The sequence below is a fragment of the Orcinus orca genome, chromosome 1 (genome assembly GCF_937001465.1).
Source record: "Orcinus orca chromosome 1, mOrcOrc1.1, whole genome shotgun sequence".
Taxonomy (NCBI): domain Eukaryota; kingdom Metazoa; phylum Chordata; class Mammalia; order Artiodactyla; family Delphinidae; genus Orcinus; species Orcinus orca.
Window position 1 is genome coordinate 162,281,338 of NC_064559.1, and position 22,206 is coordinate 162,303,543.

Here is a 22,206-nt window from a genome sequence, read left to right on the forward strand (position 1 = left end):
GAATCTCCCCTGACTTAGAAGTTATCGCACGGGAAACTGGGACAGAGCTCTCTCTCCAAGGACAGAAATGTCTGAGCTCTGCAGACAACCATCTTCTCATCTGAAATTCCACGTCTAGGATTTATTCCTTAATCCACTTGGTGGCTCTAAACAAAATAATATGCACTACGCATCAGGAAGGGATGTGTTTCCCCATGCTGTGACTCTGCTTGCTAAACCACACCCAACAATGGGCTTGAGTTCCTGAACCTAATCTGTGTATTGTCTCAACGTTTACGTGAATCCCCAAAACAACCATTCTGATCTATTTATTTTCATTCAAACTACGAACAGACCGGTTATCGTGGCCTCATGCGGATAGTTTCTCTGAGCATGCTTCCTGAGCGTCAGGTCTGTGTAAAGAGGACGAGATTTTGTTCTGGAGTCACCGAGGCTGGGTCTGGGTTCTGGCTCTGATACTAACTAGCTATGCGACCTTGTGCAAGTCACTTATCTGCTCTGAGCTTCAGCGACCTCCTCTCCCCCTTACCCCGTCCTAGTCTCCTTTTAAAACAGGATTTCTGCGACACAGAGCGTGCCTACCATAATGCCAACAACAGAATAAATGATATCACCTAAAATTTATTGACTCATTTACCATATACCAATACTAAGCTATGCATTTTACATACATTATCTCATTTATTTCTTACAACATTCCTGTGAAGAAGATACTATTAGCCACCATGGAGATGAGAAAACCAGGACTAGAAGAGATTAAGTAACTTGCCTAAGGTCATAGGGGAGTAAGTGACAGATCTAGGTCTCAAACTGAGGTCTCTCTGTATCTAAAGTCCTTGGTCTTAACTACCATGTCACATTGTCTACTCAACTTCCAGGTATAACTTGTCAAATTCCATTTGTGTAGAAATGTGTCAAAATAATACCAAAGCAACTGGTGATTTCAACGGAAAGAAAATCATCCAGGTTTTGAATATTTACTTGCTGAAGGTTCAGTTTGGGGTTACTGCAATGAGGCATGGTTTGGACCTTAAAGAGTTTGCAATCCAGTCGGAGCATCACAATGAAGCCACTGGCATCAATAATGGATAATTAAAGCCATTACTTGATTTGAGGCTAGTTTCTATGGGAAGTGCTTTAGGAGGTCAGAGAAGGGAGATTTAAATGAGCTTCCCGGAGGAAGCACAGAAGCTAGCATGTGTCCCACATGCATGAATGCAGTTATTTGGTATTTACCGAATGCCTAATACACCAGGTACTGGGACTAGGCTCTGGGACAGAGTGGAAAATAAGAAATACATACAAGAGCATAAAGCAAGAAGTCAATAATTTGGCAATTACTGTATAGTTGTATATATAATATTTGGCAATTATTATATAGTTGTATATATAATAATTGCCAAGAACAGGCAGTTTGGAGGAGTAAAGGGCTAGAGGCAAGGGATACCAGAAAGGAGGCTGTGATGAGTAGAGATATGAAGATGGAAAGACAAATCTGGGTATAGACAGTAAGAAGGCTGGTCTAGCCCTGAGACTGGCATATCATAGATGCTCAATAAGTATTTGTTGGATAAATGTGGGATGTACAAACCATAATGGACCACATGCCCACAGAATACCATGTACTTCTTGGGAGCACTTACCACGCTTTATATTTGTGTCTGTTTGTGTGGGGCACACATTGGTCAGAGGGTAACTGTATGTTAAATTAGAGAATAAATGAAGTGGTGAAAATATGGATGCATGGGGAGGGTATGGACAGACAGTGGTTCTTAAAAGTCAGATAAGTGACTATTGTTTTGCTGAATTGTAGGCCACAGGAAATTATTTCGATTTGTGGAGCAAAATAATGACAAGTTAAGGAAAATTAACCCAGTAGGGTATGTACAATGGGGAGATGACTAGGCACAGAGGGTAGGAAACACAGACAGGGCTCAGAGGCTGACATTGGGAATACAAGGCACGAATATCCCCTGTCCTTGCTCTATTGCAGCATTTATCAAGTCCTTCAATAATGATTAGTTTATATGTCTATCTCTTACCTTACGCTCTGAGCTCTTTTAAATCAAAAACCTCATTATTTCCCATTCTTCAGTGCCTACAATGCCTGACATCTCGAAAGAATGAATGAGACACATTTTGAAGAAAATAAAACAAAACTTAGTGACTGAGTAGTTACAGAGCATAAGAAAATCAGAGTGAAAGGATGGCTTTGAACTTTTGGGTCTAATAAAAGGAAATGTGGGCATTTTAATCATGTCTTTTTATTTTTCTGTATTTGTGATGCTTTGGGATTTGGGGCCCTATTGACCCTGGAGAGACTGCCCTTTCCAGGGCTAGCCAATTCCTAGAGATAGTAAAGGACCCCACTGACCTGTAAGCATGCCTTTCATATGCAAACTGACTAATACAGAGCACACCTCCTCACCACCTCCTCTATTTCCCTGCTCTAATCACCCCAGAGCCAGGTACCAGACAACTAGGGACAACCTTAGTGGTTCCCATTTGGCCCTGCATGGTTTAGCCGGCCCCCTCTTCTGGAGAACTGTGAGTAACAAACTATCCTTTCAGTGGCAATCATCTCCTGATCTGCTGGCCTCATCATACCTGAATAATAATAATAAAATCTACATTTTAAGACAGTAGCTGAAAACACGGGCTTTGGAAACAGACTTAGGTTCAAAACTCATGGTCTATACTTATATTCTCTGCTACCTAAGTTACTTGACCTCTCAGAGCCTCTTCTCTTACAACTGTAAAACGTGGACAGTAAAATTTGCTTTGCAGGGAAGGTTGCAGTGAGTGACATACAGGTGGCTTTTAGATCGTAACGCCTATTATTAAAGAGAAGGAAGTACCACCAAAAGAGTAAAAATGGTTGGAAGAACAAGACCTCAAAAGGTCAGCTGCAGTTTTTTTTGTTTTTTTTTTTTCCCACAGCATCTGATGACAAAGGCCCATCCTGATTAACAAAGAAGGAGCCAGTTTGTCGAATAACTGAGTACTCATTTCAAAAGCCTGGAGTGCCTGTTGCAAGGGTTGATCCTTCTACTTCTGTTCTCTAATACATTTAGCACAGTATAGAAGATCACAGCGTCCCATTAAGTGGTTATTTGTTTCCCAATAACAAGTGTGACGACAATAACTATATTTGCCAAGTGGCTGCCTTAGAAATATATAGACAGAACCATCCTGACTCTATGACTCTTTCCTTGTTTCCTCCATCTTCTGAGATGTCAGCTCTGAGAGCTGGCAGCTGTAGGAGAAGGCAGAAAAGGCTACACACTATTTGGATGGGTGGAGTCAGATCTTCCTCAGGATGGCTTTCAGGTCAGGATCAAGAGGAAAAGGCCATCTTACAATACATAACTAGAATTGTGGGGCCTTTTGGCATTTCCTTATTAAGGTGGCACCTGTATTTGGAACATGGGAAAAATAGAAATGCAATACAGTATAACACAGAGATCATACATGGGTAGTATGAGGTGGCATCTGGCCCACAGATGTATTTTACGTGGGATATATAATGTGTTTAAAAATGAGCCAATATTTTAAAACTGGGAGATTTCACTTTAAGTCCAGATTTTGGTTTCTCTTGAAGAACTGGTGAATGTAAAACACTGGGTCACCATACTCCCCCATGGCAAGGGTCAGCTGGAGCTGAGTGGTGACTGATCCCTTCAGACAGGCCTGCACCCTCCAGTTTGTGAGAGGCACCACCACTCAATTTATCATCATGATGGCACTAATGTTTTACCTGTAGTAGCAATCTATTTCTCTATGCCCATCTCTCTGTCAAAGGAGGGAACATGGAATTCAGCCCAAGAGTACTGAGAGCTGAAAAGAGAAACTTCTCTGTAGAAGTAAAAAATACCTCATTGCCTGGTCTGTTTATTCATTTATGCTGCCTGTCTGACTCCTTTAAGCATTTGCGTTTTTGACCCTTGATATGACGGAGAGAACGCAGACAAGGACTCCTGAGACCTGAGCTCAACTCTGGCTCAGGGCATGACCTTGGACAAGACCATTTCTAATTCTCTCTCTAAACACTGAATAAGTTAATACGACAAATAGGCAAGAGTTTGTAAAATTACACAGAGAACTGCACTGCCTGAGATAGCAAAACCTTTGGCAAAGAGTTTACAGGCAAGAAAAACACATCACAAAGGCAAATTTAAAATTTAAGAATTTTAGGTTCCATGATCATTTTGCTAAGACAAAGCTATTTTATTGCTTGATGGGTTTTTCTCTATTAAAATCAGTTTTATCTATTCGTCTTTTCTTTTTTTTTTTTTTTTAATAGGAGATGGAGCAATCTGCTCTTTTTTTAAAATTGTATTTATTTATTTATTTTTGGCTGTATTGGGTCTTTGCTGCTGCACGCGGGCTTTCTCTAGTTGCAGCGGGGGGGAGGCGGCTATTCTTTGTTGTGGTGCGTGGGCTCTAGGCACATGGGCTCAGTAGTTGTGGTTCGTGGGCTCAGCAGTTGTGGCTCGTGGGCTCAGTAGTTGTGGCTTGTGGGCTCTAGAGCACAGGCTCAGTAGTTGTGGCGCACGGGCTTAGTTGCTCTGGGACATGTGGGGTCTTCCTGGACCAGGGCTCAAACCCGTGTCCCCTGCATTGGCAGGCGGGTTCTTAATCACTGCGCCACCAAGACTATCTATTAGTCTTGAGGCTGCCTTTTTCCTTCTTTACACGTAAAACAATCATTAGGCTCAGAGCAATGTTCATCACTTGTGACAACTGCTTTTTTTCCATTTGTATTTACCTGTAATGTCACTTCCTCATCTAAGCTATTTCAACTCTTTGCTTACCTAATCTTCTTATCTCAAAGCAAAAACATTTTGCCTGATTTTTCCCAGCTTTGAAATTCTCATGAAAATCTAATGAAAGAAGCAAGCCCAATCTAGACAATTTTTTTTATACTGCTGGAAAGGACTGCGACTTTCAATACTGAACAGTTCCTAGGAACAATAAACATTCCGGAGAGGAAAATATAAACTATGTGTTCATTTTTTTTTTTTTACAACTTTAATATAAGCTTTACATAGGACAATTTCTCTTACAAGTTGATCAATTCTGATTTAATGCAGGGCTAGTTTAGTCAATTTCATTCACAATCAAAATTGGTAGCTTTGTTCATTTTTACAGTTTGTTAGTTCACTGATTCATGAAACTAATGTGATACATGTCCACTCTGTGCTAGGCATCATTCTAATAATTCAGGATACAAAGACAAATAGAAGTCGTCGCTTTCACAAAGCTCTGACTTATGAAGGGAAAATGGGTATCCCAATATTCAAATATAGTCCAGCCTGATAAGGTTTTATAGATTTAATGAATGTTAATTGAACACCTACTCTGTTTTGATCATAGTAAGCACAGGGGATTCAGTAGCAATTAAGGTAGGTGTACTTTCTGTCCACTCGGAGATTATATTCTATTGACATATAGAGTCAACAAATACATATAATAATTAAAGATAGTGATTAGTTCTTTGAAGGAAATAGGTAAGTTACTGTAATATGAACACTGATTTTAGATAGAGGGTTCAGGAAAGACCTGAGGGTGAAATTTAAGATAAGACATGAAGAAAAAAAAAAGAAACAACAATTTCCAAGTAAAGAGAATGACAAATGCAAAGATTCTATAGTAGCAAAGAGCTTCATATGTCCTAGGAATTGACAGGAGTCCAGTGAGACTAGACTGGAGTAAGTAAGTAGGAAAGTTGTATAAAATGAGGATAGAGAGGTAGAAAGTGGAGAAAATCAAGCAGGCCATGGCAAAGGCTTTAGATTTTATTCTAAATACTATGAGAGGATACAGAAAGATTTTTTTAAATTGAAGTACAGTTGATTTACAATATTTTGTCAGTTTCAGGTTTACAGCATAGTGATTCAGTTATTTTTTTTCTGATTATATTCCATTATAGGTTATTACAAGGATTGAATATAGTTCCTGTGTTATACAGTAAATCCTTGTTGCTTATCTATTTTAGGTTATAGTAGTTTGTATCTGTTAATGCCATACTCCTAATTTGCCCCTCCCTCCATAACTTTGGTAGCCATAACTTTGTTTTCTATGTCTGTGAGTCTGTTTATATTTTGTATATATATTAATTTGTATTATTTTTTAGATTCTACATATAAGTGATATAGTATTTGTTTTTCTCTGTCTGATTTACTTCAAGAAGTATAATATTTTCTGGGTCCATCCATGTTGCTGCAAATGGCAATATTTCGTTCCTTTTTATGGCTGAGTAATATTCCATTGTGTATATATATATATACACACCACATCTTCTTAAGCCAATCACCTGTTGATGGGCACTTGGGTGGTTTCCATGTCTTGGCTATTGTAAATAGTGCTGCTATGAACATTGGGGTGCATGTATCTTTTTGAATTAGAGTTTTCTTTTCTCTGGATATATACGCAGGAGTGGGATTGCTAGACCATATGGTAGCTCTATTTTTAGCTTTTTAAGGAACCTCCATACTATTTTCCATAACGGCTGCACCAATTTAAATACATTCCCACCAACAGTGTATGAGGGTTCCCTTTTCTCCACACCCTCTACAGCATTTATTATTTGTAGACTTTTTGATGATAGCTATCCTGACTGCAGTGAAATTGGAACACTCCCTCACACCATATACAAAAATAAACTCAAAATGGTTTAAAGACCTAAATATAAAACGTGACACCATAAAAATCCTAGAAGAGGAATAGGCATTCTTTGACATAAATCGTAGCAATACATTTTCTTAGATCAGTCTCTCAAGGCAAAAGAAATAAAAGCAAAAATAAACAAATGGGACCTAATCAAACTTAAAAGCCTTTGCACAGCAAAGGAAACCATCAACAAAATGAAAAGACAACCTACAGAATGGGAGAAAATATTTGCAAACATTGTGACCAATAAGGGATTAGTCTCCAAAATATGCAAACAGTTCATACAATTCAATATCAAAAAAACAAACAACCCAGTTCAAAAATGGGCAGAAGACCTAAATAGACATTTTTCTAAAGAAGACATACAGATTGCCAACAGAAGGGTTTTAATCAGGGAAGAAACATAATCTTATTTGATTTAAAAGAAATCATTCAGGAGTTCCACTTTTTTTTTTTTTTGGAGACTTCTGATTAAATGTTTATTCATTTTAATTTTGCCTTTTTAAAAATTCTGAAGCCAGTATATTGTTTTTATCACATCTGAAATATTTTTCTTTTTAAAAAAAGTTTTATTTTATTATTTTTATACAGCACGTTATTAGTTATTTATTTTATACATATTAGTGTATACATGTCAATCCCAATCTCCCAATACATCCCACCACCACCACCCCTCTGCCCAGTTCCACTTCTTAAAATGGCTAAATAGTTCTTATCATATGAATTCTTTCCCAGATAACAATTATAAATGCTGATCAAAATATATCAAACAATTCTCTGAAGATACTGGGAAGTGACCAAAGCCAGGTAGAAACTGAGAAGGAACAGACACATTGAAGGAAAAAACAATTTCTTTTTTTTTTTTTTTTTTTTGCGGTATGCAGGTCTTTCACTGTTGTGGCCTCTCCTGCTGTGGAGCACAGGCTCCGGACATGCAGGCTCAGCGGCCACGGCTCATGGGCCCAGCCGCTCTGTGGTATGTGGTATCCTCCCGGACCAGGGCACAAACCCATGTCCCCTGCACTGGCAGGCGGACTCTCAACCACTGCGCCACCAGGGAAGCCCCGGAAAAAAGAGTTTTATATGTGTTTCTTGATTTTACAGATTTTTGCCTGAGGGCAGGCCCTAATCAGTGCCATGCAGGACAGCTAATACTCAGATAGATAGAAATATGCAGTCTTCATAGCTAAGAAATTAGAGGTCAGAGTTCAAGGCCACCATAGCAACTAGAAAATAAAAGGTAGGGAGATCTCAGAAAGGAGAGAGACATAGAAAGGGAGCTCAACACTATGCATAAAGGTTACCTTAATCTCTGGATGATCTCTGAATTACATAATAAGTAGCCCAACTAAGGCTTAAAGAACTCAACAAAGGAGAGACAAAACTTGGAGTTTGAGTTGTCATTAAATTACCTGCTTAAAAAAATACTCTTCAGAGAAATAAGAATAATCCACTGTCTCTACAATACATCAATTACAATGTTCAAGATATGAGTCAAAATTACTAGACATATGAAGAAACAGGAAAATGTAATTCTTACTTAAGAGAATGGCCATTTAATGGACAATAACCCTGAAATAACACAGATGTTAAAATTAGAAGACAAGAATTTTAAAGCTAGTAATTTAACAATGCTTAAGGATGTAAAGGATAACACTCTCATAACTAACAATGGCAATGAAATGGAAATAATTAAAAAGTAGAAATTCTTGTATTGATAAATATAATATCTGAAATGTATGGGTCCATGAGCTGGTTGGAGATTGCAGACAGAAGAGTCAGTGAACTTGAAAAAAGACCAATAGAGAGTGTCTAATTGAGAGAGAGAAGGAGAGAGACAGAGAGAGAAAGAGAGAGGAATATTGGGGGGAATAAAAAAAACCCAGAAGCCCTCAGGGGCTATGGGACAATAGCCAAAGGTCTTAAAAATGTGTAATTGGAGTCACAGTAGGAGGAGTAAGAGCAAATAGGGCAGAAAAGACATTTAAATATATACATGCTAAAGATTTCCCAAGCTTGGTGAAAGATAGGAATTTACAAATTCAAGAAGTACAGCAAACCTGGGGGAGGAAGGATAAATTTCCAAAACACAATATCTGGACACACCATAATAAAAACTAAGATTAAGGGAAAATCTTAAAAGTAGCCAGAGGAAAAAAATACACTGTACATAGGGGAAGAACAAAATAAATGATGTTTGACTTCTCATAAGAAACAATGGTGCCAGAATACAATACATTGACATCTTTAAGTGTTGAAGGAAAAAAGAAGAAAACTAAGAAGGTGGGGCTTCCCTGGTGGCACAGTGGTTGAGAGTCCGCCTACCGATGCAGGGGACATGGGATCTTGCCCCGGTCCGGGAAGATCCCACATGCCGCGGAGCGGCTGGGCCCGTGAGCCATGGCCACTGAGTCTGCGCGTCCGGAGCCTGCGCTCTGCAACGGGAGAGGCCACAACAGTGAGAGGCCCGCGTAGCGCAAAAAAAAAAAAACCAAAAACCAAAAAACTAAGAAGGTGTGTTTTTGTTTGTTTGTTTGTTTGCCAGTAGACCTGCAACAACTAAAGAAATGCTAAAGGAAGTTCTTCACGCTGAAGGGAAATATCAGGTGGAAGCTTAAATTTTCATAAAGAAATAAAAAACAATGGAAATGGTAAATATGTAGGTAAACACAAAAGATTATGCTTTCTCAGAACTTGTTTGAAATATGTATGACTGTTATGGACTGAATTGTATCCTTTCAAAATTCAGATGTTGAAGCCCAACCCCCAATAGAACTGCATTTGGAGATGGAGACATTATGGAGGTAATTAAGGTTAAATAAGATCATAAGGGTGGGGCCCTGATCTGATAGAATTGGTGTCCTTATAGGAAGAGTAAGGTAATTAGGAAGATGTGCAGGAATCCAGGTGGGTGTACAAAAAATACAGTGAAAGCCTGGGCAGGAGGAGAGAACAGGCAGGCATCTGTTTATGCAGAGCTGGTCTTTGTATCCATGAAGTCATTCCAATTAGCTAATGTGACATGCTGGGGACACACCTAAGTCTATATACCTAGATCCTGTCAAGGCTGATACACATAAGTTTCTCTCTCATGGCCTTACAAAGCCTGCCAACTATACGTGCTTTAATACACTTGATAAGAAAGTCACACTAACTGATACAATAATTGCTTCTCAAGGAAGTCTACAAGAGAACTGTAAGAAAAATTCAGAAAGGCAGCCCTATAAAAGTCAGGTTCAATTCTGGAAAGATCTGGGGCTTCCAGTAGCTGACTTGGGTTTGAATCAAGGCTCTCCCCATTTACAACTGTTAAGACCTTGATCAAGTTACCTCACTGTTCTGAGCCTTAGTCACTAGTAAAACTGACCACATAGACATGCTGTGAAGATCAGATGAAATCCTGAATCTTCATGAGGGCCTCAATGTGCTGAGCATAGAACAGATTCTCCCAGTCGGGGTAGTGCAATCTACTTCTATGTGCTATAATAAATTATAATTGTCAGTTCCATATCCAGCTTTCCCACTAGATGATAAGCCACTGGAGGACAGGAATCATGTGTGACCATATTCTTGCCTGGCCCAGAGTAATCCCTCAGGAAATCTCTGTAACATGCTGGAAAGAGTGACTGAATGAAGGGATGGCATCACTACCTCTAACCTGGACAGCACTGAGTACATGGCAAGCTCTTCATATGGAAGAGCTGGCTGACCCCCCTGAGGCTAGCCCCAGGCTGAGGGGCTTTGGTGACAAGGAAGGAGGCAGATAGGCACTTGCAATGCGCCAATTCTAAAACTCCAAGAGCTAGAACCCTGCAAACATTATGACCCTGTGGCCCAAATTTATAAATTTAAATTCTGGCTTCAAAAAATTCAAAGGTAACTCCCCACCAAGCCCAATTGTCCCAGAAAGCCAGTTTCCCCATAGGGGCAGCTTAGGAAACTGTCTTAGGGCTCTCTTACCCGATGCCTGCCCCAATAAAAATGACTTCAAGTAAGACAGAGAAGAGTGCTTGGACAGAGGGATGGCTGAGGTCCAGTTGGAAATAAGCTTCAGCATCTGGACACAGTGACTGTACCAGCTGGTGCTCTGTGGAAAAAGCCTGGGCAAAAAGTGATGGTTTTTGCAAAACTTTCTGGAGAGTGTATCAACAAGCACGAGACAATCTTTGATGGGTGTTTGGTGAACTGAACTAAATCATCCATGGGAATGGGGTATGTGCCCTTCTAAGAGGAAATAAATAGCAGCAGCACAAGCTTGAAATGAGTGAAAAACAAGCCCAAATCTCAGACAGATGAAATTGCAAAGGCTCCAGAGCCAGAAAAGATCCTATCCTATTTTTTTCTTCATCCTGAAGTTAACCAGATGGAGATTTTTTTTTAAAGTACCAATCTATTCATATACTTGGAATGAAGGATTTTGCTTTGTGATGGAAGATCTGTATTTAATTGTAAAAATGAAACAAAATATCTTTTTTCCAAATCTAGAGTTTAGATAAATTTTGTTTCTTTTTTCTTTTTTCCCTCTCTTCTTTCCCCTTCTTTACTTCCCTCTTCTTCTTCTATCTCTTCCCTTCTGCTTTAGGTGATATATTTACAACTGCATGTTTATAATATATTCTGGACAATGTAATAACGGAGCAGCCACTTTCAGACATAGCTTATGAGAGAATATGTACATATGAAACACGGAATAAAAGCAATGTAACTTCCTCTTACGGTGTTCTGTATGATGACAATAGGCTGTAAAACCGGTGATAAACCAGAATAAGTAAATGGAAAGGAAAGGTGAGTACCAATGGAAACAGGTAAAAAGGCCATTGACAGTGCATCAGGAATCTCTCCAGGCTGTGCTTGCTACCCTGAGTTTCAGTTCTTCATGTGTAAAATATGGATAATAACTGTACCTAACTTATAGGGGTATCAGAGGATTAAATAAAATAGGACATGAAAAGCTCTTGGAATTGAGACTGGGACATAAGTCTTCAAAATAAATATTAGGCATTGTGATTATTATGAGTATCATTCAAGGATTAACACGATTTTATATATATATAAAAATCTTTCCCACGGGAAAATGTACTCAATAAGGGACAATTGTTGTTGTTATTATTATTACCATCATCATTGTTATTATTTTTATATCTCTTTATTTTATAGGTGGTTTCTGTCTCTTTGCTTGGCCTGTCTGGACTGACGATTTATTGGACAGTCTGTTTTGTTCTTGATTCAGATTTTGGCCCATTATGCTAACTTCTCGACTTCCTTAGATTTTGCTTTTTGTAACCCATGGGTAAGTCAGTCATACCCCATTCCTATGTCTAATGAAACTCTATACATAGAACTGCCCTAAGTGTAACTCTACATGCAACTCCATTGGTTGATGATGCAAAATCAACTAGCTAGATAAAGGCCAGAAAGTCCCATGATTCTTGTCAAAAACCATAGTGGACTATTATGAAGATTTTATTAATGGTCAGAAAAGGGTCATTTTTTAAAATTTAAATTCAGGCTTAGGAAACAGGCATAACGAATTCTTGTCCACCAAGATACGTCATAATGTTTGGGCAAAGATGGCTTATATCCATAGCAACAGAGCCAACTCTGAGTCAAATACTGGTAAAAGCATTTCTAGACTGACACAGACGGTCAATTAGTAAACTAACTCTCTGAAAACCTGTTGATGGACAGCTTCATGGACAATGCATCCTGCACAAAGAGTTAGTCTACTGGATTGTTATCCTTGTTAAAAAAGACTCTGGGTTGTGTCTGTTATGACTTCTGGTTCTCCTAAAGGTAATTATACCATGATGTGGGCTTGAAAAGGGCTATGTTTCAGTAATGGGTTTTCTATGTGTCATAGAAAGGGAGTGGATATTTAAGTGGAAAGTTGTGTAAATACATAACACTAGTTTAAAGAGGAGACTGTAAAGTTTCAATCCCACTGTACCTTAGGCATCGAGTGATGTCTTTTTCTTGACTTTTCTAGAAAAGTCTAATTGGTTATTAAGACCTATCAGACGTTATTTAATTTATACTCACTGTGCTTTCCTACTAGACGATGAGCTCCTTAAAACCAGGGACTAATGGGGGGACTAATTCAGGTATCTCTACAGCCTGGCACAAGAGTGAAGGCACAAAACATGCTCTTTGAATCCAGCCACCCACCTATGCGTGCATCAACTTTGAGAGAGAACTTGAGGCAGCTAGGAATAAAAGAGAAACACATGAAGAAATGGAAAATTAATGGTTATTTGTATCCATATCCAGCTTGAGATCAGATCACTTTTGATTTGGCTGGACATTTAGAAAAGCTGGTAGGGGTGCAGACCATAAACAGATGATTTCAATACAACATAGTGAATGTGAGGCTGAGTAACTGAGCCTGGATCTTACTGTCCCTTGCTTTCCACATTTAATCCTTCCAAGGTCTGCTGATCTCTCGACCTCAATTCTCAGTCATTATTGCCACTGTCCATTATTGCCAAAGTCCTCATGGCTTTCTGTCTGTGGACTAACCTATTAAAGCTGGTCTCTCTTCACCCAGCCGTGCACCCTCAGGCCTTCTTCCTGACGGCTGCTAGCCAGTTTTTATAACAGAGATCTGACAACACCCATCACTATTCCAATCTTTCACCTACCCTCTGTGGTCTACTACCTGAAGTTCAACTCCTTAGCATGTTTTACAGGGACTTCTGTTTGGTCCCTGCCCAGCTCTCTAACTTGTATCGTAAGTCATTCTTCTAAGAACAGTTTATGCCACAACTGAAATTCTGCAATTACTCTCAAATACGCCTTGCTATTTTTCACTCCCATGTCTTTGTTCCTATGCAAGTTCTCATACCTAGAAGAATATCCCTACCTTTCTGTGTCTGGTTGGTCCCTATTTATCATTAAGGTGCAGTACAAATGCTTTCTCCCCTGAAAAGAATTCCTTAATCTAGCTTTGTGTGAACTCTGTGCCTTGTACCTCTGGTATAGTACTCATCTCACTTTTATAGATCTTCTGTCTTCCCTATAAGATGACCCCATGAATTCAACACATTTTCTCCAAGCACATTCTACGAACCAGGCACTGAGCTAAATACAAAGAGAAGTATGATATAACCCATGCCTTTAAAGAGTGCGTAGATTTCTGGAAAAGACAGATTATCTCAGAATGCGCTAAGAACTGGAGTTACATCTTAAAGATCAAGTAAAACTAGCAAGTGATAAAGAACTCTCCGAGTAGGGAAAGCAGCATATACAAAGGCACAGAGGAGCAGAATAACAGGAGCCATGGGGAAGCTGTGAGTAGGGCAATCTGGCCTTCGTGACAAGTACATGGGTGAGACTGGAGGGGGCAGACCACAAAGGGAATGATGTGCCCAGAAAACTATCTGAGCTATGTCCCAAGGGCTACAGGGAACCACTGAAGGATTCTGCCTGGAGATTAACATAGTCCTTTTTACCAAGTAGAATATTACTCCTGTTGCCGTGAGAAAAATGGGTTGTTCTGTGAAAGAAAGATAGGTGAGAAGATGGGTTAGTCATCAATGCCTGGATCAACATTGATTCCTTTGGCAAACACGGGCTACATATGCTCCATATGTGAGACTTTGTGCTAAGAGAAAGTTAATTCTTCTGATGTAGGAGTCTGCAAACCTTCCAGATCCTGGGTATACGGGGAATGTGACAAAATGGACTAGTCAAGGGTATAAAAACAGTAAAGACCGTATGAAAGTGTCAACTTACCAATTTTCCAGTAACGCTCTGGCCACCTTCATTCAGCCAGAACCCAGGGACCATGGCTGAGAAATAAGGGCCCCAGACTCCTGGTACAAAGATCGGGTTTTTGCTGATCTGGAAAGAAAGGGGCAAAGTATGTGAAAATATTGTCCCTCAAGGCTAGAAGGAGCCTTATCCTCCTCCCGTGTGATGTTTCTATGACCACGGAATTCAGCTTCTTATTAAATACCTTTGACGGTGGGCAAGTTAGTCCTGACAAAGGATGGGCCTGGCTTCACCTCTGGAAACCTTTCTGATAAACTCATTCAGGCGTCAAGGTAGCAAAGGAGATCATTTTGGAAAGAAACTGATGTGACAGTTCCTGGCCAACTCCCTCTCTGTGGTAGACTGATTGTAATAATGGTCCCCATTTTCTAGCCCTCCCTGCTTCCACCCACTGTGCAATATGACTTCGCAGCACCTCTTGTTGAGAGGTGGGGTTCCCAACCCTTGAGTCTGGGTCAACCTTGTGACTTGGTTTGGCCAACAGAATGAGGCGGAAGTGACACTGTGCACCGGTTTTCCAGGTTTAGGCCTCGACAACTGTGTGCTTCTGCTCTTCCTTCTCTCCCTCTGCCACAAGAACATGCCCCAGCGAGCCTGCTGGATGGATATGCAGCAAGCTGAGTCAGCTCAGTTCTCACACGTGATGTTTCAGATACGTGAGAGGGCCCAAACAGGATCAGCAAATCCTCGCAGTCCTCCGGCAACTGGCGAGCCCGAATCACCAGCATCACCCAGCCAATCGATAGACTTGTGAACAAAAATACACGTCCTTTTGTATACCGCTAGGATTTTATGTTTGTTTCTAACCTAGCATTTTAATGGCACGAAATAACTGATATATCCCCCTCCTTCTACAAACACTTATTAGACGCCTAATAGCATACCATTTCTCTCGACTGGGTGCTGAGGACACAGAGATGAATCAGAAAGAGTTCTTGTCTTAAGAAGCTCCTCATCTCAGGGTAGTTGGATAAGTAAACAGTCAAATAGAAAACAGTGTGGTCCATGGGATGGTAAAGACAAAACATAGGATACTGTGGAGGGGCACAGTGGGTGAGGAATGAAATGGTCCAGAGATGGCTTCTGAGAGAATGGGACATAAGCTTAGACTAGTAAGATTGAGCCAGATGAATTAGAACAGGCACTCCATGTCAAGGGAATAGCTTGAACAAAGACATGCAGGTGAGAGAGATGCTCTCATTATTCAAGATACGGCAACGTCTTTTTTTGGTAGCAGACCATGGAAACCCATTAGGTGTTAGGAAAGGACATCAAGAGATGGACTGGGACAGGCAGGGATGGACCACGTGTTCACTCATCTGGAATGGCACGAGCTTCTCAGCCACCCAGCAGGGATGAATGCTGAAGTGATATTATGGTTGTGGAAGGGTGTATTAAAAGGTAGGGAGGAAAAAGGAGTTAGGCACACTGGGTCTACTCCTGCATGTCTTGAGGCTGGGCAGAGAATCTACTCATTCATCTATTCTACAAATATTTATTCAGCCCTTACTACGCCAGACCCTGGGGATACAGAAGTGAACTGAATATAACCATAATTTCTGCCCTCATAAAGTTTATAGTGCAGCACTTCTTTAAATGTCTGAGCTCTAACTATTCTGGTTCTCTTTTCACTAAATGAGTGATCCCTCAAATCAGCAAGAATTCCACCCTCCAGAGAGGAAGGGGGTGAGGGAAGGCAGGAGATGATACAATATTATCAACTTTAAACTTTGCCAAATAAAGGTAATTTATAAAAGGGTAAATTTAACACCTAAAGGAAAAAGAATAATCTCAGGGGGAAAAAAAGGTTTGTTTGTTTGTTTGTTTTCCTGCAAGAAAAGACAGTTTAGCTTTCATTGACATATTCACTCATTTCTTTATGGGTTCAACAGATGTTTCCTGAGCTCCTACTGTGATCCAGGCACTGAAAGCAAATGTAAACAAAAGAGCATAGTCTCCACCTTCACGGAGCTGTTCTCTTCAGAGGGAGGCAGACTAGGGAGACCAATGATTCAGGTTTGGCCAGGATTCTCCTAGTTTTAACACCAGAAATCCTATGTCCTGGAAAACTCTCAGTACTAGGCAAAAGGGACAACTGGTCACCCTAAGATGGATATCACACAAATGTATACATACAAACTGTGATAAATAAATGAAAGACTATCAAAAGGTATTATAAGAGCTCATAAGTGAGGGACCTAATATAATCTAGGGGTCAGATAAGGCTGTTCTGAAGAAGTGATATTTGAATTAAGATGAAAACATACATAGAAATTATTCAGGTGTGAGTATATGTATATCTGTCTGTATTTGTATATATATGTGTGTGTGTGTTTGTGTTGATATATGATACAGAGAGCGTTCCAGACAGAAGAAGCACACACTAAATGGTCTTCATTTTTGTCTCTCTGTCTTTGCCAGTGGAAATTTTATCACATGCCAACTCTAGAAACTACTGCCCTATACTGCATGCCCCAGCTGCTTTGGGGCAAATAAGACAGCCCATGCCAAGCACTTGGGATCCAGGGTTTGGACAGGTGGATGGATACCCACCAAAGTCAAGCCATCTCTTTTCATGCCCTGCACCCCTTCTCTTCCAGAACTCTTCTAGCACCATTAGACAGATTAGTTTCAGAGAGGTTGCACGTTGTCCACAGTCACACAGGTAGTAAATGGCTGAGGTGGGACTTGAACTCAGGTAGACACTGGCCTCAAATCCCAGGATATGCTTTTTAAAAAACAAACAAACACACAAAACTTGTATACATAAATTGCTTAGGAGAGCTTTGCATCACCTCCCCCTACCCGAACCCCAAACCCCACGATTTAAAGATGTTCCTGCATCAGCTTTTGCAGAACTCCATTGGCAGACTGGGGCTCTGCTGCTCAGAAATGGCAGGTGAAGGCTCTGCCTGGCTCTGTCCAGAAATTTCTGAGTTGACTCCTGCTTGTGCTCACTCATTTGGAATGGCACACGCTTCTCATCAGATATCATGACTGATGGGCAAGGACACAGAAATATGTTCCCCAGAGCACCTCCAATCACTCCCAAGCTCTGGGAGAAAACAAGTAATAGTTTGTTTTGACAGAGAGAGAGAGTGAGCACATTCATGTATTTATGTGTGCTTTAATCCTTTGCAATAAACCTAAATACTTAAAAATGGTTTTTTTGTGAAAGCTCTTTCCATGCTGATGGCTATCCTGGCCTGAAGGCTGCTCTGTGATCCAAAAGGAAGGAGCACAGTTTACTCCACTAATGACAGGTGTCCGAACAGGACACTGACTTTCCAGCAATAATGTGCTGTTGGCAACAACAGCAGCTACGACTGACTGGGTACTTACTAAAGGCGATATTCCAAGCACATGGCAGGAGTTAAACCACTTAATCTTCGCAACGACCCTAAAGGGAAGAGTCTACCATTATTCCTATTGTACAGATGTGTAAACTGAAGCAGAGACTTAAATAGCATGCCCTAGGTTATAAAAATACAAAGCAGCCAGGCTCTATAGGTTCTGTATTTGTCTCTGCCAAAGTATGCCCTTGATTTTAGGCTACCATTGATTCTTTGAGTCCTTCATTTACTTTTCAAGGGCAGAAAGCAAGGGTTATTAGAGCCAACATAGACTCACTCAGATTGAACCAACCTCCTAGCCTTGATGACAAGTAGGTTAGGGAATCTTCACGAGCAAAAGGCTTTTGATCAGTTTTCCCCCATACACTTGTGAAGAGCAGAGGAGAAAACAAGGGTTGAGTCAAAGATCTATTTGATTCTATCCTGACTACCATGTTCCAGCCAGGTGACCTTATAAAAGGTAATCTTTCTGAGCCTCAGTTTCCTCAGTTCCAAAATGGGAAGAATGATATAAATGTGGGAGGACTTTTGTGAAAATGAAATAAGCTGTCACATACAAGCAGCTTATTATATGTTAAATACCAAGTAAACATTAGTTCTCCTTGAAATGAGGCTTGCATGATGGGATAGTCAGGGGACTGGGATGAATGGCCACAGCCAAAAGTAACTGCAACCATTAAGGAGGTCTCTAGAGTCATTCTTCGTTTTATTTAGTCAATGGTCTTAATAATGAAGTAGAAGATGACAATACAGAAGCAAAGTTTATATTTTCAGATGGTATAAACTTGGAAGGACTGCTTATCGTGAGCCATGTCCAAAACAAGATTCAAACTTACTTTAAGAACTAGAACATTAAGCAAAATACAGCAAGAAAGTAGTTAACATTTATTTGATCATACAGTTAAAATTCTGCACATAAAAGGTACCGGTAATATTCTCTTCCATAATATCCTTTTTCATGGGTCGTGGTACCTGAGTATTCAATTTAGTATTGTTTAAAGTGTATGTAGACCTTTGACACATTCTTTAATTATGTGTGATATGAATAAAGTTATAAAAACCTGCAATAAAACAAAACACTTGGGACTTCCCTGGTGGTCCAGTGATAAAGAATCTGCCTTCCATGCAGGGGATGCAGGCTCGATCTCTGGTTGGGGAACTAAGATCCCACATGCCACGGGGCAACTAAGCTTATGCGCCACAGCTACTGAGCTTGCATACCTCAACTAGAGAGCCCACGTGCCCTGGAGCCCACGCGCCACAACTAGAGAAGAGAAAACCCGCATGCCACAACTAGAGAGAAGTCCACAGGCTGCAAGGAAGAGCCCACGCGTCACAACGAAAGACCCCGCGTGCCGCAATGAAAGATCCTGCATGCCACAAGGAAGATCCTGCATGTGGCAACTAAGACACGATGCAGCCAAAGTTAAATAAATAAATAATTAGAAAACCAAAATAAAAACAAAACATTTGGTTGCACACTATATGCTAGGCACTGAGATCAGCAACAAGGTTATAAAAATAATAAGGCAAAATAACAACAACAATAATAATAGAAGAAGAAGAGAGATGAGGAAGGAGGGAGAAGGAGGGAGGGGGAAGAGGAAGGAGGAGCTGGAGAAGAATTAACAATAAGGCATGGCCCCTCCTCCTCAAGGAGCTCCTAGTCAGGCTGGGCAGACAGAAGTGGAAATAGAAAAATTACAACGAAACATGCCAAGCGCTACAGTGAGGTGGGTGACAAGTGTGGTAGAAGCCCAGACTGCCTGGGAAAGGAGTGAGCACTTCACAGAGGTGACCACATGGGAGCCAGGCCTTGAAGGACGAATAAGTGCTTCTTTAGGTAGAGAGGGAGGGCATCCCAGGCAGCAACGATCAGAGTCATGAAGCTGTGCGAGCATCTTGATTCTCATGAGGGCTTAAAGTTCTGCATTTTACTTTATATAAAAGTTCACACGGTTTGAAGGATGGGTATATTTTTGCATCAACATATCCTACTGCTTGTCAAAGATTCAATTTTTAAAATACGGTGGCTGAAAAAAAGTCTCAGTGAAACCACCCTCAAAGCCAGGCAGTAAGAAGAAGAAATTATAATATAGAAAGAAGAAGAAGGAGAAATCGAAATCAAATAGTAATTGCTAACAGTTATTGTGGGCTTATTATGTGCCAGACTCTTCTAGGCTCTTTATAGACATTATCACATTTAATAGGCATGACGACCCAATGAGACCCAGTGAGGACCCAATGAGGTCCTATTATTATACATACTCCACAAATGAGGACATCTCAGCTGAAGGAGGTCAAATAGCTAGTAAATACGGGAGGAGTCATTACAAGATACAAGCAGGATCCAAGTTATTATCTACCAGCTTATTTTTCTCTCTAAATCTGACTCTCCTTATCTATAAAATAAATGGATTGGACTAGAGATGTTTAAGATCTCTCTTGTCTTTGAGACTAAGATTCCGGGAAGTTGAGTCATTCTCCCCTAGCTGGCCAATCAGAACTCTACAGCAAGCTATTTCAACACAGACTCTGCCCTCACATGCCCTGGGGCTCATGGGGTTGCACGGGGTTACCTCTTGGGGCTTCTGTAAGTATCCACTTTGTTCTACTGCCTCTCTGACCTGTGGCCAAGATTACTGGGGGGTTTTCTTGAGTGCCAACTTCATGGGTTATATTCAATGGCTACTATCTATAACATCTTACATTAGCTGAGTAAATATTCAGCACATACTTACTGGATACAGACTGAGTTCAAACTACTATTTTAAATATAAAAAGACAGAAAGATGGGTGTCCAGAGCCACGTAAATGACATAATCCCTGTCCTCTCGAAGTTTACAATCCAGTAGGTATTGGAGGGCAGGATGGGCTGGGTAGTAACTCAGGTACCAAGGGACTTCTGAGCGTACATTTGCATTCAGACTTAGAATAACCCTAAGAGTACATGGAGTCGAGCACGCACAGCCCGTTTTACAGGTGAAGACCCAGGGACGGGGACAGTAAGCAAACCACCCAGGATCACAAGGATCAGAAATGCTGGAGCTGGCATTAGAAGTCTCTCTCTATGTGCTCCTGCCTCTTTTCATGTCTGTGCCCAAGCTGGATCCATGAGTGGATGCCACTGGCTGACTTTGATCTAAGGCTATGCTACTGTCAGCTGAATTTCCCTGCGGTGATAAAACCCAGGCGCCTGCTCACACCTCTTTCTGGGAGTGTCGACTGGGCTAAGGGCAGGGAGCTGCTTCAGAGACGTCCGCTCTGCCTTCCCCCACTCCATCATCCCAAGCTTGGCCTAAGCCTCTGGCAGGGGCAGGAGGCAGGCTCCAGGCGCCAGTGGTCCTGGGAGGGAACAGGAGGTTTTGTTTTGAGTGTCTCCAGCCAGGTTGGGAATGTTCGAGGGTAGCCACAGGCATGTGTGGGGCCGGTGGGTATTTCCGTGGTGGCTCATCTCTCCCTCCAAATGGACTGTGCTATCGTCTTACTAGAAAAAAACCATTTATACACATTCCAGACAACTCCCAGCTCACTACACAGTACAAAAAAGAGCACAGAGAATTCTGTTTATGAATGGGGGCTCTTAGCATTCACCTCTATTTTTGTACTTCTCAGATTGAATTGAAGTGAGCTGTTTGCCTCTCCTACGAAACGGTGAGGAACCACATCTTATCTTAAAGGCAGTAAATAAACATGGTTTAGTACAATAATATGAGCATAGACCTTGGAGTCAGGAAAACCTGGTTTTCCATTCTGGTTTGGTCGCATCCTAGCCATGAACCTTTGAATCTCTTTGAGTCTCAGCTTCCTTATCTATAAATGGAGATAAAATCTCACCTACTAGAGTTTTGTGCCAGTCTGAAATGGTATAAAGTATATAATGATCCTAGGACATAACATGCTCTCAAGAAACGTGAAACACAGATGGTTTAATTCTATTCCTTTTTGGGATAGTGGAAAGATGTGAGTCCAAAGACCCGACCGAGGTCAGGTCCAGACCCTACCCCATATCAGCTCTGTCTCTCTGGTGGGCTCTTCTTTCTCTTCCCTCCTGGATTTTTCTTACTTACCACAACTCTCCGGGTCAGCTCACACACTCCCATGTGTATTATGACAATTTTTATGCTGTTGAGTTTCAAATTTTTATCCCAAACTCCGAACTTGCTCCTGAGTTCCATACAAGACATTTGACCTGAACGTCTAATCGACATGTCCAAAACAGACCTTGAAATCCCTCCTCCTGGGGCTCCTCTTGTTCGGGGGGTCCCTGTCTCAGTGAATGGTACCCTATTTACCCATCCAGCAGGTCATCATTCTTCCCTTCTTGATCTCACTCATCTGCTCTACTGTAGGTCGCATGGACTATCAACTCTATTTTTCAAACACAAGCCTTTGCATTTCTCCCCACTGT

At 40.8% G+C, this 22,206-nt stretch overlaps 1 protein-coding gene across 17 annotated transcripts in view; it reads right to left on the reverse strand.

The window, feature by feature from the left end:
• The window catches only part of FGGY (FGGY carbohydrate kinase domain containing), a 450,202-nt gene that overhangs the window by 157,760 nt on the left and 270,236 nt on the right, over positions 1-22,206 (reverse strand). For all 17 annotated transcript variants that reach the window (XR_004485339.2, XM_049697009.1, XM_033435388.2 and 14 more), the window contains one exon: positions 14,404-14,511. Coding sequence is in view for 16 of the 17 variants with exons in the window: in XM_049697009.1 (XP_049552966.1) it covers positions 14,404-14,511 (108 nt within the window). In the remaining variant the exon portion in view is untranslated. The remainder of the gene's footprint in view (positions 1-14,403; positions 14,512-22,206) is intronic.